This window comes from Phoxinus phoxinus, assembly GCF_949152265.1.
Source record: "Phoxinus phoxinus genome assembly, chromosome: 11".
Lineage (NCBI taxonomy): Eukaryota > Metazoa > Chordata > Actinopteri > Cypriniformes > Leuciscidae > Phoxinus > Phoxinus phoxinus.
This window is the reverse complement of record NC_136886.1, coordinates 19,875,878-19,903,299: the sequence shown is the minus strand read 5'-3', so window position 1 is coordinate 19,903,299 and position 27,422 is coordinate 19,875,878. Positions and strand designations below refer to the sequence as shown.

General features: G+C 43.1%; 1 protein-coding gene across 1 annotated transcript; it reads right to left on the bottom strand.

Moving 5' to 3' along the window:
* Positions 1-188: 188 nt before the first annotated feature.
* Positions 189-13,124, bottom strand: cfap52 (cilia and flagella associated protein 52). The gene is made up of 14 exons (XM_079629057.1): positions 12,968-13,124; positions 12,622-12,821; positions 12,369-12,505; positions 12,023-12,151; positions 10,666-10,765; positions 10,411-10,527; positions 9,978-10,078; positions 9,658-9,828; positions 9,383-9,531; positions 7,334-7,479; positions 6,013-6,164; positions 4,803-4,905; positions 1,097-1,208; positions 189-768 (listed from the first exon to the last, which is right to left on the bottom strand). The coding sequence occupies exons 1-14, from the start codon at positions 13,026-13,028 to the stop codon at positions 593-595; spliced, it is 1,854 nt and encodes a 617-aa protein (XP_079485183.1). The 5' UTR covers positions 13,029-13,124; the 3' UTR covers positions 189-592.
* Between the last annotated feature and the right edge of the window lie 14,298 nt (positions 13,125-27,422).

Sequence of the window (27,422 nt, the reverse complement as noted above, 5' to 3'; positions counted from 1 at the left end):
TTACTGTTAGGGGTTAAGATATTCATTATTTAGACTTCTTCATAGGTGAGAGGAAATTTGGGACAGGCACATCCAGATGCTGGGTTCATGCCTTGCTGTACTTCTCCAAACCTCCCCCGCCGGCTCTCAGGAGATTCTCAGGTGATATATTAGCTGACAGTGCAGTTCACAAAAAGTCCTCAGAAACTGGGGCTCTAAGCTGCTTTATTTCAATGAAATGACTGGAGTTGGACGGTTTAATGGTACCTTTAAATCTCATTAGAATTCATAACCTAATTTGTTCTACAATAATTTGCAAGAAAAAGGAGTGGAAGGGACCATTTGTCTTTTTGGTTCTATGACATTAAAATACTTTATTATACAATAATGTTTCCTTGCAGATTATGGTGACAAATTCATTTGTAATATTATGTTTGAATATAGAAACTGAAATCAAAAGGGCCTGCATTTGCTCTTAACAAATATCACAGCAAATGTAATATCTATTCTGTTGGGTTTTAAATCTTTATAATATGTGCAAGGCAAATGTATATTTCTCTAATAATCATCATATCTGAACTGCATTAGATGATCTTATTGACTGTTTAGGGTTCTATGAGGGTTGTGGGTATCTCCACCTTAGGATAGCTCCATCGGCACTGGTGCTGACAATATATCTGCTGTTGGGACAGATCCTCACATTTGTGATGCTTCCACTGTGCCCGATGCCAACGTGGGTCACTTCTCCATCAGAATAGAGCCAGAGCTTCAGTAGTTTGTCATCTCCACCTGAAAGAGACGTTTGATGTTCAACATTAAACTGCAGAAAGCAGCGTGAATACGCACTAAAAACAGGAATGTTAGATTAGCACCTTATCGACTCAAACTGTGAAACTCATTTCAAAATAACTGCTGGGATCAGTTTGTATTCTGCAAGTGTTTGGCGAGCAGACATTTATCCAACTGTTTTGCGAATGATGCTTTTCTGCAGCGTTATAAATACTTCTGTTTATATTGTTTATTGTGCCACCTGTTGTTACTGTTACATCCGCCATATGACAGAAGAATGACTCGGTGAAAATAACTCAGCATGTTAAAAGATACTGAAGGTACCTACCAGTCACAAAATATTTTCCCTCCTCAGAAATGTGCATGCCATTTATAGCTCCGGACAAGGAGCCCTCAAGTTCTCGGATTGCAGAGCCATCATACACCTCCCAGTAGCCAATCTGTTCAACGGTAAAAGCTAGCATGTAAGATCTCTTATCCTGGTCTAAATGGTTCAATGGAGGTTTAACAAACAAATAAAGAAGGTTGTTAATTAAATAAATAAATAAATCACAACGATGGCTGAAAATTTGATTGGATAACAATTAAAAGTATAAAAAAAATAGAGAAAGACTATGTAATTCCTCAGCATGCGCTCAGAGAGAAAAATCAAGATGTAATTTGTTATAGTGCAACTTAAGAAAAAACAAATGGCTCTAGGCGTTCAGTTGTTCTTTGTCTTGCGCTGTTGCATCTGAACCTGTACTCAACAGATATTACATAAATGTAATTTCCGTAGGCCACTTACTGCATTTCAGCAGTAAGATGTTCACTTTTGTGATATGGCTTGTCACGTTACGCTAAATAGAACCCAAACGCAGACAGTAACTTTCACAAAGACGGCTTATTTACAAACGAAAACAACGACCCACGATGGGGCAAACAAAGAATAACTAGACTTGACAATAAACGGAGCTGGAACATTCACAGACAGACCACAATACTCACAGAACCGAATGTTAACAAGACGAACCAGCACTGAGGAACAAACACCGGGAGCTTACATAGAACACATAATTACAAAGGTACAGGTGACACTGATGAACATCAATACTAACGAGGGAACAAGGAACGTGGCAAGGACACATGATCACAATCACAGATGACACTAATACAACATTAACTAACATGGAAACGAGGTAAACACAAGACAATGCAAACACATAGTCAAAACAACCAGCCATGTGTTTGCACATAAAACAAGAGACAAATACATGACATAACCTCCTCCTTACGGAGCGGCTACCAGACGCTCCACATGGGACATAACCAACTGTAAACTAGACATAAACCAACAAAACAGAACAACCATTAACAGTGGCAAACACGAAAACATAACAGTAGGATCGGGATGACACAATAAAAATAACACATGATGGAGGGGGGGTGGGGGAACAAAATAGTTTGTAGGTGGAGGCCCAGAGTAGGTAGGTGGAACAAAAGTCCTGGATTCACTGTACATGGGCACTGATTGAGGACACGAAAACCGGGCAGTTCTGGGTGGAGACACATGAGGTACAGTCTTGGGAGGGACAGGTCGGGGCTCAACAGGAACAGGGGTAATCGGGGAAACAACAGGGGACACAACCGATGTTGCTGCAGCAAGCAGAGGAGCCGATACAGAACCCAAAACTGGGGGCGTTGCCACTCGCAATGGAGCTGGGACAGGAGGTACCACAGACGGCTCAGCGTGGACAGTCCTAGACTCCTTAGCTGGGACAGGGCTAGACTTGGTCACTCTCCCATCTACCTCAGCGTGGACCAGACTGACAGAAGCAACCTGGAGAATCGGCACGGAGCCGGGAAGGGACGGAGATGGTGAACCTGACGATCTCTTCCTCCTCCTCTTTGACCGCGGTGCAGAAGCCATAGCCGGACCGAAGACCGGTACCAGAATCCCCGCAATGTCCGTAGCAACAGCTGAAGGACCTTTTGTAGACGTCGAAGTGGCGAGAACGTGGTTGCCAAGCGTTGTCGTGGCTAGGACGCGACTCTCCGGGATCGCTGGCGCAGAAACTGACAACGTCCTCGTGGGGTCCTGCCGCTCCTTTCGACGCACATGGTCCACCACCTCTCGAAACGGGCGTCGGATCAGCCCCTGCCGTTCAGCCAGCGGAGGAGGTACATTGAGCCCCGCGATGAAATAAGAGTTTAGGAGGACCTCCGGCGTAAAATTTCTCCTCTCCTCTAGGCCCTGGGCATATCTCTCCAGGGATCTCTCTCCCTGGGAGCAAACGGAATCTTGCCCCTCCTCATGTCCTCGATAGTCGACTGCCACCATCGCTCCTGGTCACCTAACTGGCTACTGGCGGAACAAGACATAACCTATTGTCTGCTGGGTTCAAAAAATGGCTGGTTCGTTCTGTCACGTTACGCTAAATAGAACCCAAGCGCAGACAGTAACTTTCACAAGACGGCTTATTTACAAACGAAAACAACGACCACGATGGGGGCCAAACAAACAATAACTAGACTTGACAATAAACGGAGCTGAACATTCACAGACAGACCACAATACTCACAGAACCGAATGTTAACAAGACGAACCAGCACTGAGGAACAAACACCGGGAGCTTACATAGAACACATAATTACAAAGGTACAGGTGACACTGATGAACATCAATACTAACGAGGGAACAAGGAACGTGGCAAGGACACATGATCACAATCACAGATGACACTAATACAACATTAACTAACATGGAAACGAGGTAAACACAAGACAATGCAAACACATAGTCAAAACAACCAGCCATGTGTTTGCACATAAAACAAGAGACAAATACATGACATGGCTTTGCTTTGTTTGATAATTGGATTATTCATTTAAACAAGGAACAAATAAATGAAAGAAATTCTGATTCTGAATGATTTTCTTTTATTAAAGCATCCTGTCAAAATGTATCAAACTTCATACTTATGAGGCTGTTCAAATCATTTTTTTTTTTTTTTAAAGAAAGAAAGAAAAATGATTTATGACAGAACAATTCAATCAAGTTTTAAAAAGTAGTGATATTACCTTTTAAAACTTGATAGAATTGTTCTATCATAAATCATAATCAGACAGAGGTCTGGTACGCCTCATTGAGATGGAACTGTCCCAGCAGGCTTTGCGCCAGCACTGGGTATCCGGCATGACCCCAGCATTGTGTCCTTTCAAGTACTGTACCTACTGTGCTGGTTTTGGCTGCTTTTCCTGGACAACAATGGAGTCCCATTTGTGTTTGTTTGGCTACAGTCTGGAGTATTAATAATTACTGCTATTAGAAGGTTGAAATTGAACTGCAACCATTTGTTCTTTATCCAAATGCAGCAAATATTTCAACAAAATGTTATACACGCTCCTTTAGTGCCATTGTTGATGATAAATTAAGCTACTTGCAAATAATATAAGGTCTATAAACAAAACATAACATCATGATGTAAAATTTTTTACCTTTTTTCCCCCTACAGATGAAATATGTAAAAAAGCACTGAGGATGTCAATCTTTCTTCTGCGTCTATGTGATGGACGTACAGTATGTACACAGCCGACCATACGTATTCTAATAAGCTCTTTAAATGGACACTGATGCTGTGCCCTAAACTAGCAGATGGACTATTTGGCACAGAGTAGAATGAGCGGATCATACTACAGTACATCCACAGGAGACTAGGAGAGCTTTCTGTCAGCTAGTTGTTGTGCACACAGAATCTATCTCTGATTTTTTTTCTACACTCTCACCTATCCATCTCTCACCTATCCATCTCTCTCTCTCTCACCTATCCATCTCTCTCTCTCTCTCTCTCTCTCTCTCTCTCTCTCTCTCTCTCTCTCTCTCTCTCTCTCTCTCTCTCTCTCTCTCTCTCTCTCTCTCTCTCTCTCTCTCTCTCTCTCTCTCTCTCTCTCTCTCTCTCTCTCTCTCTCTCTCTCTCTCTCTCTCTCTCTCTCTCTCTCTCTCTCTCTCTCAAACACATGCCAGTACATCAGTCTAGATCAGTCTAGTCTTTTACCTTTCTGTCAGTGCCACTGGTGATGATCTGGTATTCCTCAGGGTGGTAACATACAACACTGAACAGGGTGTTGGACAAGACCATTTGATTCCTGACGAACCTCCTGAATGGGAAATCAGAAGAACCCAGACAGATAAAGTTAAAGATGACATCAAATAGAATGTTTTTTTTTCACAAAGCGAATCAGTACTCTGAATATTTGGTTCATGTGAAGGTGCATGATTTAAAGGGACAGGTCACCCCAAAAATTAAAATTCTGTCATCAATTACTCACTCTCATGTCTATTCACCCAAATATCAAAACGTTCATAATCAGTTAAATAAATCCATATGAATCGAGTGGTTTAATCCAAGTCTTCTGAAGAGACACAATCACTTGTATGATGAACACATGGCAAATGGAAGCTCAACCAACATTTCCTTTAGTTTTGGGTGAATAGACTTTCAATAGAGGGACAGAAATTAAAAATTAAAAAGACATAAAAATCATCTTCAATAGACCTTAGTCACCATATTAAATTTAACGCAGATGAAAACAAGGCTGTGAGGGATAGATATACTGTACAGTCTTTACACTGGCACGCGCTGTATAAAGGTCCTAGATCACATTATTTTCACAACTCATAACTGTTTAATGGAGTTTTTGCCTACTGAAAGGTTTATTTTCTCGCAAAGACATTCCGTCAGCTGAACAACCGGTATATTATTATTATTATTTTATTAATTCCTGACAAAAATTAAATACGGCACAAAGTCCGTTGTGTTCTGAAGATTGATGAAAATCTTATGGGTTTCCATTGAATAGATGGTGAGTAACTGACGACACAATTTTCATTTCTGGATGATCTAACTCTTTACCTTTTCAACTAGTCCTGTCAAATCGATGAATCGCATCTAACATAAAAGTTTGTGTTTACATTATATATGAGTGTATATATGTATTATTATATTTATTTATGTCTGTGTGTGTGCGTGTATACACACACACACACACACACACACACACACACACTGTATACACACATACATTATATACATATACATAAAACACAATGTTTTATGTTAGATGCAATTAATCGTGATTAATTGATTTAACAGCACTATTTTCAACAAATGGCAAGCTTGTGCATAGATTAATAACATGAGGGCAAAACCTCTCACTCAGTACGTTTAGATTAAATATCTATGATCTGATGCGATTCAAACTTACACCAGGTCCCAGATGATGCAGGCTCCATCAGAGCTGGCCGTCACACACTCCTTGTCATTACTCTTGATCTTAATACAGTTAACTGTGGCTTTGTGCTCCTTCATGGTCTCAATGAGTCGATAGGATTTCTGGGATATCTCCCAGACTCGCACCTTCATTACAGAGAGATGTCAAGGTTTACATTTATTCTGCATTTATTGTAAGGATATTTTAGATTACAAACAACCAAAACATCTCTACTTATTATTACATGGCTCTGTAACATAGATACTGTAGTATAATAAAAGCTAAATTGTGTATTTAATCGTTTCCCAAGAAAACTATTTCCTACATACACTACTGTTCAAAACGTTGGAGTCTTAAAGGTTTCAATGTTTTTGAAAGAAGTCTCCTATGCTCACCAAGGCTGTGTTTATTTGATCAAAAACTATTTTAATACATTTTAAAATTGTTTCATTTCACTCCACAGCCATTTTCCCCTTAAAAAAAGGAATTCATTTAAAATAATATTTCACAAAAATGTATTTGTTATTATGAATTAGGTAAGTAGCCATGAACTAAGTGGGTTAAAGGGTTGGTTCACCCCAAAATGAAAATTCTGTCATTAATTACTCACCCTTCGTTCATCTTCAGGACACAAATGAAGATAGTTTTGATGAAATCCGAGAGCTCTCTGGCCCCTCCATAGACCGCAAGGTCCAGAAAGGCAGTAAAGACATTGTTAAAATAGTCCATGTGAAAACAGTGGTTCAAATGTAATGTTACGAAGTGACGAGAATACTTTTTATGCACAAAAAACCCGACAACAATCTCTTCTCCTCTGTGTCAGATCTCCTAAGCTTTTCGCGTAGTAAACACAGAACAGTGCTTCGGGGTTCTACGCCAGAATGCCGGCTAATTATCGTCCGACACTGTTCACGTGAGCCCCACGACACATGCGTGTGATGCTGATGCAGGAGCTGGCCAATGGTGAGCGGGCGTTCTGACGTAGAACCCGGAAGCGCTTGCACTGTGTTTACTCCGCGAATAGCATAGGAGATCTGTCACAGAAGAGAATAAATTGTTGAATAAAGTTCTATTTTTGTTAGTTTTTTTGCGCACAAAAAGTATTGCCGTTGCTTCATAATATTACATTAGAACCACTGTGGTCACATGGACTAAAGATGTCTTTACTACCTTTCAGGGCCTTGAAAGTTGCAATGACATTGCTAATTAATGACAGAATGTTCATTTTTGGGTAAACTAACCCTTTAATGTCATTTGTTTAATCTAAAACATGCGCACAGCTCTCAAGAGTGAGTTTATGATGTGTATCTGATACCTGTCCTTCTCCCCCTCCACTGACAATCCACTTGCAGTCATTGGTTGCTGCTATGGCAGTCACTCCCATACTGTGGGCATTATGAATGATCAGCCTCAGCTTCCCGGTCTCTGGAGTGAACACACGAATCTTCCCATCGTTCCAAGCTGTCAAATAAAGAAAAGCTTTAACTGCATTTTTATTATTAAATACTGATAAAAAGACCCTGTGAATTAATCATCTGTATTCTAGTGCACTGCAAAAACTGTTAAAAAATGACTTTAACGAGTAAATAATCCAATAAATCTTATAAAAAAAAAATTTGTGTTAAAAATCCATTTATTATATATTATTTAGATTAAAATTATAAATCTAACCAGCATCAAACTAGCAATACCAAGTAGTATCGTGTTTTGTCTGTGTCTTTAGTTAAGATACAGCTTGTACACTCCTGGGCTAAAGAAATGGCTAAACACAAGCTTTTAATTGTCTTAACCACAAATTATTGGTCAAGAAATTAGCAAAATGCTTTGTGGTCTCAGAAAAACATCAAACAAACAAATTGTTTGGCAGAATATGGAAAGTCTGATTCAGTGTGAATCAGTGGAGTGATGAATCACAATGAAACACAAGTTGCACGGTGATGAACCAGAGGGTGTCTTCGAAAATCTGGTGAGAAGTATAATAATAAATGCATCTCTATTTTCTATGTGTGGGGAGCCTTTTTAGCTGCTGGTATTGGTGAGCTACTTCACTGTGAAAAGTCATTTAATGCTTTGGAGTACAGGAAAATATTGCAGAATGGCTGGCTTCCCACAAATGGCAAGTTATCTAAAGGGGAATGATCAGATGTTATTTTTCAACAAGAAAATGCCCCTTGCACAAATTTCAAAGACAACCAAGAAGTGGCTTGAGAATCAGGCTCATGTTTTGGCCAGGTCAGAGTCCAGATTGAAGCCTATAGTGAATATTTGGTCTCACAAATGAACTCATACGAACTAGAAGACATTTTTCAACTAATCATGATGAACTGTTCGAAGCCATCAACATTGAGTGGAACAACACGGAGGCCTTGTCTACACTAAAACGTTTTTATTTGAAAACGCATCTTTCTCTCTCAGTTTTGGCCTTCCGTCCACAATGGGATGGCATTTTTAGCAAAGAAAAACTAACTTTTTGAAAATGCTCTCCAAAGTGGGTACATTTGAAAATGCAGTTTTTGCGTTGTGGTGTGGACTGTGAAAACGGAGGTATTTAAAACCGATGACGTAGTTCTAGATGAAGTCATGTTACGCATATTGAACCCATAGATATTGATGTTTATACCATTATTGTGCCTGTTATGTGCTATTCACTTTCACACAGTGAATGTTACTTTGCACACTCTTCATATCACAGTCCTGCAAAGATTACAGAAAATTCACACGCAGTTGCGTTTTAGACCAAACATAAAATGGTGAGTGTGATCTGCACGCATTGGTGAATGGTGAGATTCTGCTAAATAAAATGATTGCGTGATAACTTGATTCTGTCTGTATCATCTCAGTGAGCTTTTATGAGGGTTTACACATGCGCTGTAGAGTTTTCCGACGTTTCAGTGTGGATAAGAAACTTTTGGAAAACGCTTGAAAACGCAAATGTGGACGGAGAGTGCTTTGAAATGAAAACCGTTTTCAAATCTATCCAGATTAATGTAGACGTATCCTGACTCTTCTTCCTGTAAAAAGCTTAGTTTCAACAAATTGGGGAAGGGCATTTCGTGCTGTTATTTTATCTGCAGTATTCTAATAAAATATTTTATCTACAACTATAGTTGTAGTAATATTTGTATTATAATATTTTTATTTACAATTATAGTTGTGAAAATCTTGTTAATTTCCTGACCAGTGTAAAATGGTTAAGACCATTCAAATACCTCTACATATTTTGCAATTTTTTGCTTGGCCAATTTTTTTTTTTTTTTTGCCAAGGAGTGTACAAAAAGTGTTTCAAACGGAAAATACATTAACATAGAAAAGCAACGCTATGATCCTCAAACCATTTCAACAGGTCATCCTGTATGAGACTGACCACTGAAGATGCTCTGGCCATCTTGCATAAAGCCCAGAGCGTTGCATGTTATGTTGGGCACTATGATACGCAGAAGTTCCTTGGAGGACTCAGCATGCCACACTCTTATATCATTCTGTGAGCAGGTGGCAAAGAGCTCTGACGTCCCACTGTTGAGAGTGATAGAGAGGATTTGCACAAATAGATGGACGTCAATGAATTTTCCTTAGGCCACCGATCCAAAGCTAATGTCTCCCTCTGGTGGCAGAAGAGAGGTGTTCATATGTATTACTCACAAAGGAAAGGCCACATCCTTTACAGAACTGTTATGATTTGTAGCAATGAGCTCTGGTTTGAAATCAGCGTAGCTTAAACTGTAGATCTGTGCTGCCTCTGTCCCGACGAAGAACTGATGCCCGTCTCCACGCAGGGCAACCGACGTCACCCCTCCCTCCAACTGAACACTCCTGTCACAAATCATATAGTTAACCATAATTAGTGGTTGAATGAGAGTAAGACTGATAGAAACAATAAAAAAAATTAGGAAAACAAAGAGCACATAAAAGAAAAGAAAAAAACTTAGAAGAAAGAAGAGGAAACCAAGGTTCTTACATACTTTATGGTCTTGAAATTCCCTCCAGAGCACAAAGTCAACATCCCATCTCCTGATCCAACTAAAATATCACCGGTCTTCAAGACTTTAAGAGTGTTCACTCCCTGTGACAACAAGATAAAGCATTTTAAAATATATTTTTTTGTTGTTGTTGTTGTTCAAACCAGTTGTTCAGCTTGTTTTTTGCGCCTCTGTTTAATCGTGTTTCTTGGACTGTGTAGTGCAATAAATAATAGCAGTAGTCAAAGAGATAATAAAACAGTCAAAGAAAATTTTTATATTTACAGTGGATTAGTTTAAAAACAATTCACATAATGTGCATCAGTGTTTTTTTTTTCTGAAGTCATGCATCTAATGTATAAACAGGCAACTTCAAAAAATGTTTTATTATTAGCTGCTCGCTGTGCTAAATCTAAATCAAAATGAGTAGGTTCACCTTGCTGAACTTTTGTTTAACAGGTCCACAGCTGTTGAGCAACCTAGTCTTCAGGTTCACTTTCAGAATATCCCCACTTGTAGTTCCACAGTAGAAATAATGATCATCATTTGGGATCTGCAAGGCAGAAAAACACTTTACAGTGATGTTTTATATACCAGTTTTAGCCATACAAAAAACTTTGAAAACCACCTACTGTATGGAATGAGCAGGTAAAAAAGAAGAAGAGAGAACCAGAACCGGATTCTCACTCACCTCAAGGCATTTGACAATTCTCTTAAGCTGTCCAGTCTGACATTCTGTGGGCCGGATCTTTCTGTTGGGTAAATCCAGCTCCCACACACGTAGAGTTCCACTTGGGGGAAAAGACAACAACAAACAATCATGAATTCTAAATGAACATGTGCAGAAAGCAATAAGCACTGTTTTTCACGCACACACTACATCAATCTTTAGTATATATAGTGTCCAACTGATTTCTGACTACAGAATATATAAATATATAAATTACACAAATGTGCAAAAGGCATGTTTGACTCTTCACCAAATAAATGTGCTTACTTAAAAATTATATTTTGCTTTGGTGTGCCAGTAGGAACTATTAGTTTGCATTTCAAATGTTCATTTTGGTTTTAATTTTAATAATCAAATTAGATTTTTGTATGCACAACAATCTCATGATTTAATGTGACATTAAGTGTGTGTGTACCAAGATTATTATCTCTTATGCTCACTAAGCCTGCATTTATTTTAAAAAATACAGAAAAAACTGTAATATTATGTGAAATATTATTACAATTTAAAATAATGGTTGTCTATTTTAATATACTTTAAAATATAATTTGTTTCTGTGATGCTTCAGTCACATGATCCTTCAGAAATCATTTGAATATGCTGATTTATTATCAATGTTGGAAACAAAAGTGCTGCTTAATATTTTTTATAACTATGATACTTTTTTCAGAATTATATGATGAATAAAAAATAAAATAAAAAAAAGAACAGCATTTATTTGAAATAGAAATATTTTGTAACAATATACAATACCTTTCAAAAGTTTAGGGTCAGTCATTTTTTTCTTTCTTTTTTTGAAAGAAATTAATACTTTTATTCAGTAAGGATTTGTTAAATTTATAGTAAAGATTTATATTGTTAGAAAATATTTATGGTTTAAATGAATGCTGTTCTTTTTAACTTTTTATTCATCAATGAATCCTGAAAAATGTATCACAGGTTCCAAAAAAATATCAAGCAACACAACTGTTTCCAACATTGATAATAACTGAGTATCAAATCAGCATAAAATGATTTCTGAAGGATCATGTGACACTGAAGACTGGTGTAATGGCTGATGAAAATTCAGTTTTGCATCACAGAAATAAATTCAAGTATATTAAAATAGAAAACCATTGTTTTAAATTGTAATATTATTTCACAAAATTGTAAAAAAAAAAAAATTGATACAATAAATGCAGACTTGATGAGCATAAGAGCATAAAAATGTTTCATATAGGCCTATGAATCAGACGATCATATGATCGTTCAGAAATCATTTAATGTGAGATTAAGTGTGCACCATTATACTAAAAAGGTCTCATAAAATTGGACTTACCTTCCAGCAGAGACAAAGATTTCATCATTCAGGTTGGTGAACTCTATGGCGAAGCAGTGACCAGCACTCTGTGCTGAAGCAGGACTGCCACATATAGCCTCCTTACTCTCGATGTTCCACACCACGATACTAAAACCAGAACGTAAACATGCTAAGAAAGGACTTTCTAATGTAGAGTTAATCTAGATTAATTCATATAAAATATATATATATATAAAAAATAAAAATTATATATATATATATATTTATTTATTTATTGCCTAATCAAACCACAAGAGGTGAGAAACCAAACCGAAATGTGCAATGGGAAATCATTTTAAGATCACTGTAATAAGAAGTATTTTACCTGGCATCATCCTGTCCACCCAGAGATACCAGATACTTGTCATTTGGGGAGAAGCTAAGATCTTCAACTTTAGCTTTATGGAGCACAAGACGCGCATAAACCTCCTTCTTCTCATAGTCCCAGATAATAACATCAGCCTGTAGTGAGAAATTATCATCTCATTCCAAGGTGGACTACTAAGGGAGCCCCGTACATATGATGTTATTAAGCCGTGTATAAATTGTGTTTTCCTGCTTTTATTGCTCCAGCTCACCTTAAAGCCCATGAAAGTGACCTGTCCAGATGCAATATAGCGCCCACTTTTAGACACAGAAATGCAAGAGACGTTGTTCGTGTGGCCATGAAGGAAATCCTGTTTCCCACTTTTCAGGCTCTTAATAATAACAGTGCAGCCAAGAGGATAAATAATATGTTCTCTGTCTGGATGCACTTTGAGTCCAGAAAACACATGCCCTGTATAAACAATGTAACGTCACGTTAGACGCTTTGATACAGTTGATTTACTTAGGCTAACGTTACATCTTAGCAAATACCGAGAGTATTGTTAAAATTTTAAAGACCAAACTATAAAATGAGAGATTGTTCACAGTTCACCTTACCATTAAACCCAATAACAGCCTCTAATGCGAGCTGAGGGACTTCTTGCGTGTCTTCTGCCATCGTGATATAACTTGCAGCTTCGGATGTGTGTTGAAAATGCTGCTGGCTTCGGGAGCCAAACACACGTATCTAGGCAACAGTGGCACGCCGTGTTTGGACTCGTTGCTCAGTAGCGTAAAGAGAGTTAATTTAACTGAATCGGTTCACGCTAACGGTCTCTTTACGCTAACTGTTTTTTTTTAGAAGACAAAAAAAAAACACTCAGAATTCCCGACGTAGAATTTTGCAGCTTTTTTTAAGTTATTAATTAGTATGTCTATTGTCTAAATAATTTAAGCGATTTGGTTTTGTCGGATCACGAGTCATTTAAATGAACTGTCACCAACTGTCATCAGTTAGTTCAGACTTGCCAAGTTCGACTTAGGAGAACGAACTCCCCAGGACGAGAGGACACAAGTCCGGTTATTCTGCAAATGAGACAGCGGCGTTCTTGATCGCGTCACTCAGGCTACACTCAGGTCACTCAGGCTACGCTCTGGCTACTCCGGTTATCTCTTTATGTATATTTTAGGCAACAATAAAACGAAATATGGTATAAAACAACACTCTGCCTCTTTTCATAAAAAAAAAAAAAACTTAAACACATTAAATGGCCACACAAATGTGGTTCAGGCAACGTGTACATTAGTTATCTTCACTGCATATATTTATAACAACACGAAATATAAAACGCAACCCTGCTTCTTTTTGTTTTAATTTTAAAAATATGAAACATTATTGAACATTAAAACTGACATTTAAAAAACAGAGACGGGGTTGTGTCATTTTATTTTATTATACATGAAGAGAATGTACCGGTATAATAAAATAAATATAACAAATATTAGGCTATATATATTTTAAAATATATAGCCTAAAATAAAATCACACAACCCTGAATCTTTTTGTTAAATGTCAGTTTCAATGATCTGTTATCCAATATAAAAGTATAAGTAAATAAAAATAAATAAAGCAAACAATTCAGTCAAACATAAGTCAGCTTAAAATAGCCTATAGCTCAAGTTAAATAGCCTAAATATATAAAATTATGAAACTTCACTTTGCCCTCAGCCAAAACGATTTGCCATGGAACAAATTATAGATTAATGAGACCAAAGATCGCCCGTTAGATATACACAAGACGAATTATATATCATGTTTAACCGCTAGACTAGAGACACCAGAGCCAGCGGCAAACATCAGAAGCACTAGCCGAGGAAAAGCTATTCCAGTCGGGGTTAATGAGCGCTGAACGACCAGTGATCGCCTGGATCTCACAACTCCGACAACGTCAGATACATTTTTCAAATAGGCGCTATCTTTATAAATAAACCACATATTTGAGCTTTAAACAACTACATTCTCGACTGAAACACTCTTAGAATTACATTTCGTGACACGATAACAGTAGTATTTTGATATTACGCGGGTTTTCTCCTCTGCCATTGACGCTTGCTGGTGGGACGAGATGCATTCTGGGATACCTGTCAGTCTCAAGTTCGCACAAGTCACCTCAACATGCATCCTCGGTAAAAGGGGCGGATCAAGAACACATCCGGGGATTTGAACTGGACTTGGCTAGATGTGAACTTTTGAATTGGGACAGTACTTGGGCAGCGACTGATGACGTTTCACAAGTCTACAAGAACACACGTACAGACAAGAACGCATATTGAGAAACGGCCTTAGACTTTTTTCTTTAAAAGAGGAACAGAAGACGGCGCTTGAATTGTTCCTTTGCAAGGACGTTTTTGCTGTTTTGCCGACCGTATAAAGTTAACCTAGGACCTAAATGCCATTTAATTGCTGCTTCCATTTTAAATGGATATTTTTCAACAAATTAGTACAAAAGTAGTTATCTCTTTGTTTTTATTTTTTTAATTATTAGCCTATTTCTTATTTAACTTTTATCATTCTTTGAGGTGTGAATGTATGAATGGTGAAATGTTTGTTTTTCATAACAATTCTTAAAGAGATGGGTCTTGCTGATAAAGTTAGCACAGCAAGGGCTCGGAAGAAGTGGAAAAACCTTAAAAAAAGTGTAAGGTTTGTCTTTTGCATTAGTAGCCTTAGCCTATCAAACATAAAACTACAAATCATGCATTGTTTTATTTGAGTAATTTTTACTTCTTCCAAGGCCTGTCAAAACCATTATAATGTCACAGGTCGAGGTGGGCCAAGCCAGACTGCACCCACCCCTGGACCAGGATCACCCTGAGGAGCGTATCAAAGGAGGAGGCAGGAGACAGGAATAAAAGAATAACAACTTTATTTAATGTCTAAAAGCAATTTGAAAATCCTAGTCTAAAATCCTCTTCTTTCCTTTCCCCAGGAATCCAAGGCAACACCGTGGTAAGTTATGGACAGGTAGGTATCGCAGGTGAGTAGGTAGGACAGGGCTCACTTCCTTCTGGCGCTGGTGCCAGACTCACAGTGGTGAGGGACGAACAGGTGGGTATCCCAGGTGAGTAGACGGTCGGAGCTCACTTCCTTCTGGCGCTGGTGCCAGACTCACAGTGGTAAAGGACGAACACCACACAAGGGGCCTCCGGGCCACAGCAACCTCAGGGTCGTCGGCGGAGCAGAACTCTTTTTGGACAGGCCGGATCAGGACCTCCAGCAGAGATGTACGGTTCTCACGTGGGTTGTAAAGGGCGGGCACTTCACACCATACAGGTAAGTTTCAGGGCTGCAACAGACTCAAGTCACAAGCTGAGCGGGGCTTTCGCTGGGGCAGACAACATAACACTTCAAGCAGGGGTAAACCGTTCTCACGTGTGTTGCAGGGGCAGAGTCACAAGCTGAGCGGGCCTTCGCTGGAACAGACAGAATCAACACTTCAAATAGAGATGAACAGCTCTCACATGGGTGGCAGGAGACGGAGTCACTAGCTGAGCAGGGCTTTCACTGGGACAGACAGAATAAATACTTCAAATAGAGATGAACAGCTCTCACATGGGTGGCAAGAGACGGAGTCACCCGCTGAGCAGGGCTTTCACTGGGACAGACAGCATAAAAACTTCAAGCAGAGGTAAACAGTTCTCACGTGTGCTGCCGGGGACAGAGTCACAAGCTGAGCGGGGCTTTCACTGGAACAGACAGCATAAAAACTTCAAGCAGAGATAAACAGTTCTTATGTGTAGTGTGCACACGGGGGCTTTTCCTTCTGACATCCAACAGGTAACAACAATCAATCTTACTAGGCTCTTATGATAAACGGTAGACCAGCATGACACATGGGGAGTGTACGGCAATAAAAGATAAATCTTCCACACACACACGACAGTCCAACTCCAAACATGCAACATGATGGGAAACGTCAATTCCCGCACTACAAATCCACTCTTCAAGTGCAAAATAAGGCCAACACTCACCCAGAGGTCTCGATCTAAAGAGCCGATGATCGTCAGAGTTGGGACAGATGTTGTGAATAATTTCTTCACCACTCTGAGCGGGCTTCGCCGTTTCCAATGGCCAAGGAGGAGGCAAGAGATCGACAAGGAATCAGTATATTTCACTCAGTGCGATGTATACAACGTGATCCGAGCACTCCTAACCAGTATCCAATTTAGTGTAGAAAACATGCGTTTATGAGATTCAATTTGTCAATCACTCATCTCACTCTTTTCCAGTCCAGGCGACGAATTCCACTCTTCAAAACTGCCCTCGGATCCCACAAGCGACACTCCTCTTCTTTCACGATGATCCTTCAGCTGCAACACTCTACAAACATTTCCCAACGGGAGAGAACCACACCAGATCGACGGGGGAAGACAAAGAACAACAAGCCAACACGGACAGAGAACACCCAGCCTTCTCTTCCCCTTGTGTTTTATCCTCTCCAAACGCTGGCACCACCTCAATCAGACACTCGGAGTGAAGTCCCCACACCTGTTGTCAATCTGCCGTTTAGTTGTCATGACGACAGACACACACACAAGCCCGGGGACAGTGTCCCCGGGGACAGTGTCCCCGGTACACTGTCCCGGGGACAGTGTACACTAAAAGTGCCCCGGCGGGAACACTTCTCCGGTGGGAATAGTTCCGGGGATTTTTGTCACCCCGTGACATACCCCCCTGCCAAACCGTTCTAGTCCCAAGAACGGTCTCCAGACACCCAGTCTCCGTACCTGGCTGGAGGCTGACCCCGATTCTCTCGCTGAGAACGTCGTGGTGGGGAGATGGGTGCTTCAGGTCGTGGTCCTAGGCCTAGGCCCCTCGGGATCACTGCCCATCCTACCAGTGGGGGCGTCCAAGTCGTCTCGGCCGGTGGGTCCTCTACCACTGGCTTTGGGTAATTCGGGCAAGGGCGGATCAGGTTACGGTGTAGCACCCGTTCGGGGCCCGTCTTACCTTCGGGCCGTAAGGCATATACAGGTTGGTCCGGATGGGGTTGTCGCTGAACGACGTATGGCTGAGCCTCCCATCGGTCGCTCAATTTTCCCTTCCCTTGCCGGCGATTGTCCCGGAGCAGCACCCTCTCCCCGGGCAGTAGCGGGGCTTCTCGGGCCGTCCTATCGTACAGTCTCTTGCTCTTTAATGCCGCCTGATTAATCCGGCCAGCGACTTGTTCGTATGCGGACTGGAGGCGTCGGTGGTGGTTCGCTACCCAGTCGGACAGACTACTTCCCTCTTCTCCCCCAGTGGTTCCCATGAGCATATCCATTGGGAGCCTCACATGTCTGCCGAACATCAGGTAGGTAGGGGCATAACCGGTAGTACTGTGTATGCTGTTGTTATACGCCTGTATCACTGCTGGGAGCCGATCAGCCCAATGGCCCTGCTGCTCTTCCTCCAAGGTTCCCAACAAGCCCAGCAAGGTTTGATTGAATCTTTCATACCCCCCGTTCCCTTGAGGATGATAAGGGGTCGTATGGGTCTTCTTACATCAGTACAGTTGACATAATTCATGAATCACTTTCGACTCGAAATTGGCCCCTTGGTCTGAATGGAGGATTTCAGGGCATCCGAATGGCTGGATCACGTACTTCCAGAGAGCGTTAGCAGTGGTCAGGGCAGTTTGGTCCACAGTGGGGATGGCCCATGCATATTTGGTGAACAGATCGGTGACAACGAGAATATTCTGGATCTGGTCCACCGGCCGTCCCAAAGTGAGGAAGTCCATTGCCACCAGGTGCAGAGGTGCCCTGGCCTGAATCGGGACCAGCGGTGCCCGTTTCTCCCTCCTGGACTTGAACAAGGTGCAACGTGGGCATCTCTGAAGGTAAGTCCTGGTGGTACCCTCCATCCCAGGCCAGTAGAAATGTCACCTCAACAAGGCCAATGTCCTCTCTTGCCCCTGATGTCCCATCCTAGCATGATACGCCTCCAGTAAAGCCTGCCACCGTCCTTCGGGGACCACGATCTGACAGACCTCCTCTCCTCGGCCGGGGTCCTGGAGCGTCCTACAGATCACCACATCCCTCAAATAGAGCCTCTCCCTCTGTCCCAGCAAGCCTCGCACACTCCGGGTCTGAGTTCGACGTTCCGCCCCCTCGGGCCAGATCTTCTGCTCCAACCATGTCCGTACCTGCAGCACATCTCCATCCTCGCCCTGCCACAGTCTCCAGCGTTGTGGGTCCCACCCCCAACACGGAGGGGGGTCCTCAGGCGTCTGCCCTGGTGCTTCCACAACTCCCACCATTAATCCCTCGTCGGACCCCAGTCCTGGGGCCGGTGTATGGTCTGCCGATCCTTCACCCGGTAACCTGGATAACACGTCAGCGTTGGTGTGCTCTCTTCCTGGCCGGTACTGGATCTGATAATCAAAGTTGGCCAGTTGCGCCACCCAGCGTTGCTCCACTGCCCCTAGTTTGGCCGTTTGTAGATGCACCAGCGGGTTATTATCTGTGACAACCCGTACCTTGGCTCCCCACAAGTAGTCTTTGAATTTTTCACCCAGCGCCCACTTCATGGCCAGTAGCTCGAGTTTAAAGGAGCTATAATTAGAGTAATTCTTCTCTGCGGGGTGTAAGCTTCGGCTTGCATAGGCGATTACTTTCTCCTCTCCTTGTTGTTTCTGCGCCAAGACGGCTCCAAACCCTAGCTGGCTAGCATCGGTGTACAGGATGAATGGTTGAGTGAAGTCGGCATAGGCCAATATCGGGGCCTGTAAGAGTTCCTGCTTGAGCTGCTGGAAAGCGGCTTCGCAGGCTGGGTCCCATTGGATGGAAGGGGACCCTCGACCCCGTGCTCGACCCGTGCCTCCCAACAGCTGGTTAATGGGTTTGGCGATTTTGGAGAAGTCCTTAATGAAGCGCCTATAGTAGCCCACGAAGCCCAGGAATGACCGAACTTGGCGCACCGTCTGGGGAGCGGTCCACTCTTGCACCGCCCTCACTTTTTCTGGGTCAACGGAGATCCCCGCCGCACTGACCACGTGCCCCAGAAACTTGACCTCCTTACGGAAGAGCTGACACTTGTCAGGCTGTAACTTCAGCCCATAGCGCTCTAGGGAGCGGAAGACTTGCCCAAGATGTTCCAGGTGGGACTTGAAATCGGGGGAGTAAGTGATGATGTCATCAAGGTAGACGAGGGTGGTATCCATCACTTGGCTGCCCAAACAACGCTGCATCAGCCGCTGAAACGTGGCTGGAGCGTTGCAGAGGCCGAACGGCATCCGGTCCCACTCATAGAGACCGAAAGGGGTGGTAAATGCCGTCTTCTCCCGGTCACGCTCGTCCATTTGCACCTGCCAATAGCCGCTGGCCAAATCGAGGGTGGAGTACCAGGCAGCTTAAGTGAGGCTCGTAAGAGAATCTTCAACCCGCGGCAACGGGAAAGCATCCTTCTTGGTTACCAGGTTCAACCGGCGGTAATCCACACAAAACCTCCAGGAACCAGTCTTCTTGCGGACCAACACTATCGGTGCGGCCCAAGGGCTGCTGCTCTCACGAATAATCCCTCGGTCAAGCATTCCTCGCAACAGGGTGCGGACCTCCGTGTACAAGGTCGGTAGCGTTCTCGGCTTGGTGCAGCGTCCCCAGTTGGAATCTGGTGTTTTACCACATCAGTGCGGCCATAGTCCTCCTCGTGAGTAGAGAACAGGTGTTGCCATCCCCTCAAGAACTCTTGCAGTTGTCCCACTTGTTCTTCCTCCAGCCCGTCACCCCGTAAAGACTCTCCCTTTAAGGCGAGACACTACAGGTGAATAGGGTACAATTTAAAAATAATAGATATCACCATGACACTTCCTCAGTTGATTACTTACACAAGTTCATAAAAAAAATGTATTACAAGTTTTTGAAATTTGTATGTTTAATTTTGCAAATTAGGTATTATCTCATTAAATATGCACACTTTTGCATATATTTTCGGTAGATAGATCTGAACATATGATAAAGCCAGGTGCAAAATTCTTTTTTCATTTTGTTTACACACAAGATGAAAAAAGATGTTCAGAGGGATTTCAGGATATATGCTTTCATTACCTAGGAAATCAAAATATACTGTCCATAGCCTTAAATCGATTTTCGCCATATTTTTGGGATTAAAATGTCCCATAAATCAGGCCAGGAATGATTTATTAACAAATCCCTCTGAACATATCTTCAGAATACTGCTAAGTGTATAACTGGAAAATTTGGTGTACATAGGTGCTACATAGGCTGAGATGTTTCTACTGGAGGATGACAAAAAACCCATTTTGAGAAAAAGGCATTTAAAGATTTGTAATGTAAAAAATCATACTTTTTTAGTAGAAACAACTATTTACTGACACAATATCTTATCAAATAATTAGCAACAACAATACAAACCACCTAAATCACATCAAAACTTATAAACACAGCATTTATGGCCTTTAACTGAGCAGAAAAACAGTCAAAAACACACATCTAAGTGTCAGAGCGCATCACGTGATGCATCTGAACCAATCACGTTGTCAGAAATTGACATCAGCCAATGAGATTTCGCTTTTAGGGTTAAATGCCCATTTTACTTTCACGATTGGTTGCTGATTAAAAGGAAATGACCATATTTGGACCCGACAGCATTGTACAGCAGAGAGAGAGCTTTTCAGACATGTGCGTGATTAAAGGAAGAACACAGAGATCGCGGAGCAGCGCGTTGATTTAGAACGCCAATTTTTGTTGAATTTCGGAGAAATCTATAGACGCAAATAGACAAAGTGTAGTGAAATAAATACCTAAATGTGTATTTTGGACTTTTTTTCACCACAAGTCTGAAAGAAGACATGTTATTGAAGACAAATAGCCTAAAATCTCAAAATTGACCAGTGAAAAAAAATGATGTTTTTGCCTGCCGTGTCTCGCCTTAAGTGAGCAGGCAATCCTCCTTCTACCTCCTCCACTCCTGAACCGGCCCGCGCTAAAGTTAACTTCGCCCTGCTCACGAACCTGCTGCGGTCTTACTGAGGTCACCCGGGCCAAACATTGGTGATGATACAGGTGGATAAGGAAGGGGTTCGTGTTCCTCACTCTTACTGAGACTCGGCCTCCCTGAACAGTTGCCAGTCCTCGAGCTACCTCCACCTTGGGACCCTCTTCGTGGGGCTCCACCATCACCCACTCTTGCGGATGGTAACGTCGAGGGGGCAGCCTAGCCCAGACTACAGCCTCACTTCGAGCTGGGATAGACAGGGCGTAGCGACAGGCCACTCTCCCCGTGCTCTCCCGGTCATGCTGTTGTTCGGCCAGACATATCCGGCGGCAATCGGCCCTGATACGGTCCCACTCCTGTCCGGCTGGGGTTACAGCTGCTCGTGCCGGTCTACTTCGGAATAGCTCTTCCCAGCAATCCGAGATGACATTCATCCCAATCAGGGCGCGATGGGACCCTAGACACGGGTCTCGGACAACTACCACCCCCTTCTGAGGCACTACAACTCCATGGATCTTCAAATCGGTCACAAGGTATCCTACGTACGGTATGTCCAGTCCGTTTGCCCCACGCAGCGTCAACCAGGGGGCCTCCACAGGCGATCTACCGTTGGTGCCAAACAGCTCATGGGCCAAACTTTCGGTGAATAAGGTCACTTGGGAGCCTGTATCCAAGAGACAATGTATCTCCTGACCATTAACTTGGGCCACCACCACTGGGCAGCGGCCTATCAGGCGACTCTGGGGGGATGTGGAAGAAGAGGGGTCTAATACAGGGGTCGCGACCACTTGACCCACAGTGGCCGGAGACTCTAAAAACCCCCTTGTGATGCCCGTCGGGCAGAGCATTGGCGAAAGTAATGCCCCGACTCTCCACAGCCATTACAAATGGGCCGCCCATGTTCGTCCCACTGGAATCGGGAGCCCACTGACCGGGGAGGACGGCGTTCGGAAGGGTGATTCCCGTCGGAGTAAGCCCGTTCCCGAGAGTGAAAAGGTGGCTGCAGGCGCTCTCGACGAAGCTCTTCCATGACAGACTTGGACAACTCGGACATTTGTTCCTGAACCTCTCGCTTCAGTTCTTCCCGGAGGGCCTGCTTCCAACCGGGTGCCGTAATGGCCAAGGGGGATTCAACGACATTGGTAGCCAAACAGCTGGGGGTTTCCACATGCTCCGCCTGGTCGCGCTCAAGAGCCAGGGCTTCTTGCCTCAGCTCTTCGAAAGTCATGTCTGGTCCTCTCCGAAGCTGCACCCGCAGGCTCTGACGTACGGGACCCTCTCGCAGCCCCAACAGGAATTGATCTCGCAGCAACACCTCTCCTTCCCCCAGGCCATGGTCCTGCCGTCCCGTGAGTCTGGAAAACTGCTCCCGCAGTTGCAAGGCGAATGCCCGAACAGATTGCCGGGGACCCTGGCGAGAATTGAAAAACTTCGTCCTCAGAGCAGCTACCAGAGTGGTATCTCCATACTGCCCCGTAAGAAAATCAAAAATAGCCTGGACCGTCGCACGGTTGGCTTCTGGTGCTGCCTGAACTTCTCTTCTCGCCTCCCCCTCCAGAGAGTTCAAAACGAACTGGACCTTCTGCAGAGCACTCAGACCTTGAAGCCCCGCCAGGTATTCCACCTGGGTCTTCCACAGGGACAGACTTACTTCGGACCCCGGGCCTCCGTACCTCGGGGCACCCATGAAAATCGGCATGACAGGTTGCCGAGCCCCAGGCGCTTCCTCCTCCGCCATCTCACCCTCTGATCGCTCAACTCAAGGTTAATCCTGCCGACTACGCCAAATCTGTCACAGGTCGAGGTGGGCCAAGCCAGACTGCACCCACCCCTGGACCAGGATCACCCTGAGGAGCGTATCAAAGGAGGAGGCAGGAGACAGGAATAAAAGAATAACAACTTTATTTAATGTCTAAAAGCAATTTGAAAATCCTAGTCTAAAATCCTCTTCTTTCCTTTCCCCAGGAATCCAAGGCAACACCGTGGTAAGTTATGGACAGGTAGGTATCGCAGGTGAGTAGGTAGGACAGGGCTCACTTCCTTCTGGCGCTGGTGCCAGACTCACAGTGGTGAGGGACGAACAGGTGGGTATCCCAGGTGAGTAGACGGTCGGAGCTCACTTCCTTCTGGCGCTGGTGCCAGACTCACAGTGGTAAAGGACGAACACCACACAAGGGGCCTCCGGACCACAGCAACCTCAGGGTCGTCGGCGGAGCAGAACTCTTTTTGGACAGGCCGGATCAGGACCTCCAGCAGAGATGTACGGTTCTCACGTGGGTTGTAAAGGGCGGGCACTTCACACCATACAGGTGGGTTTCAGGGCTGCAACAGACTCAAGTCACAAGCTGAGCGGGGCTTTCGCTGGGGCAGACAGCATAACACTTCAAGCAGGGGTAAACCGTTCTCACGTGTGTTGCAGTGGCAGAGTCACAAGCTGAGCGGGCCTTCGCTGGAACAGACAGAATCAACACTTCAAATAGAGATGAACAGCTCTCACATGGGTGGCAGGAGACGGAGTCACTAGCTGAGCAGGGCTTTCACTGGGACAGACAGAATCAATACTTCAAATAGAGATGAACAGCTCTCACATGGGTGGCAAGAGACGGAGTCACCCACTGAGCAGGGCTTTCACTGGGACAGACAGCATAAAAACTTCAAGCAGAGGTAAACAGTTCTCATGTGTGCTGCCGGGGACAGAGTCACAAGCTGAGCGGGGCTTTCACTGGAACAGACAGAATCAACACTTCAAATAGAGATGAACAGCTCTCACATGGGTGGCAGGAGACGGAGTCACTAGCTGAGCAGGGCTTTCACTGGGACAGACAGAATCAATACTTCAAATAGAGATGAACAGCTCTCACATGGGTGGCAAGAGACGGAGTCACCCGCTGAGCAGGGCTTTCACTGGGACAGACAGCATAAAAACTTCAAGCAGAGGTAAACAGTTCTCACGTGTGCTGCCGGGGACAGAGTCACAAGCTGAGCGGGTCTTTCACTGGAACAGACTGCATAAAAACTTCAAGCAGAGATAAACAGTTCTTATGTGTAGTGTGCACACGGGGGCTTTTCCTTCTGACATCCAACAGGTAACAACAATCGATCTTACTAGGCTCTTATGATGAACGGTAGACCAGCATGACACATGGGGAGTGTACGGCAATAAAAGATAAATCTTCCACACACACACGACAGTCCAACTCCAAACATGCAACGTGATGGGAAACGTCAATTCCCGCACTACAAATCCACTCTTCAAGTGCAAAATAAGGCCAACACTCACCCAGAGGTCTCGATCTAAAGAGCCGATGATCGTCAGAGTTGGGACAGATGTTGTGAATAATTTCTTCACCACTACGAGCGGGCTTCGCTTCGCCGTTTCCAATGGCCAAGGAGGAGGCAAGAGATCGACAAGGAATCAGTATATTTCACTCAGTGCGATGTATACAACGTGATCCGAGCACTCCAAACCAGTATCCAATTTAGTGTAGAAAACATGCGTTTATGAGATTCAATTTGTCAATCACTCATCTCACTCTTTTCCAGTCCAGGCAACGAATTCCACTCTTCAAAACTGCCCTCGGATCCCACAAGCGACACTCCTCTTCTTTCACGATGATCCTTCAGCTGCAACACTCTACAAACATTTCCCAACGGGAGAGAACCACACCAGATCGACGGGGGAAGACAAAGAACAACAAGCCAACACGGAGAGAGAACACCCAGCCTTCTCTTCCCCTTGTGTTTTATCCTCTCCAAACGCTGGCACCACCTCAATCAGACACTCGGAGTGAAGTCCCCACACCTGTTGTCAATCTGCCGTTTAGTTGTCATGACGACAGACACACACACAAGCCCGGGGACAGTGTTACACTAAAAGTGCCCCGGCGGGAACACTTCTCCGGTGGGAATAGTTCCGGGGATTTTTGTCACCCCGTGACAATAACATCAGGCCTACTCATGCAGTTTAATACTGTAGCTGTTAAATAGATTTTGTGCATGCAAAGTTGTGTCATGTCAGGTTTGATGTCGTCTGTATAGGCTATATTTATGAAATACCCACACAATTCTTATTGACAGCTGTTCATGGTGATTTTTCTATTTAGGAACAGACACTAGTCACTGTGTTATTTCATTACATGAGGTCTGAGATGAGTCACTCTTATTATTGCCCAAAATAGAACTGAAGCAGTCACCATCAGGTGTGGAGACCAAGTCAGAGGACACAGTTGCAAGAAACTGGAAATGGTTTGAGCTGATTAATGAAGCAATTGGTTGGAGACTATCTCTGATTTCTTCAGCATCCCCTGATTATAGTTCCACAGAGCTGCTTGAAACAGATGAGAGTGACCCGGGGTTTAGTCCCTTACCACCAAAAAGGCAGCATAAGGAAAGGATCCAGTTTTGGAGTTCCTGGAGAGAGGCAGAGAGGTCTGAGGCCAGGGAGAGGAGAGTAGAGGAAAGAGGAAAAGTTACTAAACCTGCTGGAGAGAATTGTTGATAAGATGTAAATGTGTAAAAGAAAAAATATAATACCTTGGGCAGGGTGTTGTTTTCATATTCTTATTGTTGCAAGTAGGCTAAGTGATAGACCTTACATTTCGGTTAACAGTTGACTAGTTAATAAGTGATATATACTTTACTCAATACGTTGTTCTGTCGTTGCTTGTGTGAAATATAGATGCATTTTACTTTGATTAACATCAGTTTTTTGTTTGGTTATTCTTTGCAAATTAGTTTCTTTAATAGTTTGTTATAGAGGTCTGGTTGATTAGTTCATTAACATTAAAGTGTTAGTTCTCTTGAAAATAAAATAAAAATTTTGTCATCATTTACCCACCTTCATGTCGTTCCAAAACAGTCAACTTTCGTTCGTCTTTGGAGCCAAAATTAGGATATTTTACCTATTATGCCCCTTTTCACAAGATGGAAAATAAGTCCCTGATGTCCCCAGAGTGTGTATGTGAAGTTTAAGCTCAAAATACCCCAGATATCATTTTTTACAGCATGTTTAAATTGTCATTTTTGGGGGGCTGAGAAAAATGCTCCGTTTTAGTGTGTCTCCTTTAAAAGTTAATGAGATGCGATTCCACGCACAGGGGGCGGAGCCTAACCAGCTCACACTCAAGAGCCAGGACAATCTCATCTCACAGAAAGATTAATTATATCTAACGTTAAACAGAAACTCACAGTAACGGAGTTCGAGTCGGACAATTATGCCCACAGAGCTAGAGAATGCTGAATAGAGATAGAACAGGTATGTTTATTTTAATTACGTTTATAACTCATATGCCATCTGCTCCACTAAATACAAGCCTGCTGTAATATTTTTTACAGTCTATGAATAGACTGAATGATGATGACCAAAATATACTGATGAGTTCAATTACGTTAATTGTACATCACACAAAAGATGAAGCGTTAGTTTTACTGCAGAAAATCACTGTAAGAATAACCACAGTATAAGAAGTGCGCATTAAGTCTTATCCATAAACTTTCTCTCTATCTCCCTTTCATTATCATGGAACATAATGTTACACAGCGAAGTACACAAAACACTAGTTACAACTAACAGTAAACAATTATATACACCCCTTTTCAGTGGGTGATAAACTGGTAAACTGTATCTGTAAAACGACTCTATGAGCTCGAGCTGTCATAAAGTGCTCGCTCTCACTTTCATTTCTGCCGTGATCAGTAACGTTAGTCCTGTCGCTCCGGAGACTGTAAGCTGGATCACGAGAGCAGTTGTACTGGTTAATCCTCGAGTAACAACGAGAGTAAATGAAGACTGCTATGTTTATTCTAACATCCAAAAAACAAAACACCTCAATCGCTTTCGGAGACATTCTACAGCTGCTCCAGCGTCGAAACAATGGCGGACTGTGTCCAGCTCACTCAGGGCGGGTCTATGCCCAAACTGCAGTGTCAATCAACAGTCGTGGGCGGGGCTTGTGCAATTCTACGTCATATTGCATTAATTCTGAGAACAGCTTAGCCTGGGAAAACCCAGACCACTTCGAGCAAATTAAGATTTGCTTTGCAAGTGGGTCTGGCAAAGAGCCCATTGAAACCCAT

Coding starts and splice junctions, on each gene's coding strand:
- cfap52 (XM_079629057.1), bottom strand. CDS start 13,028: ATGGCAGAAGACACGCAAGAAGTCCCTCAGCTCGCATTAGAGGCTGTT. Junction 6,165..7,333: donor GTGGAGGGGGAGAAGGACAG/GTATCAGATACA, acceptor TCTGTAATGAAG/GTGCGAGTCTGGGAGATATC. Junction 769..1,096: donor GGGAAAATATTTTGTGACTG/GTAGGTACCTTC, acceptor CGTCTCTTTCAG/GTGGAGATGACAAACTACTG.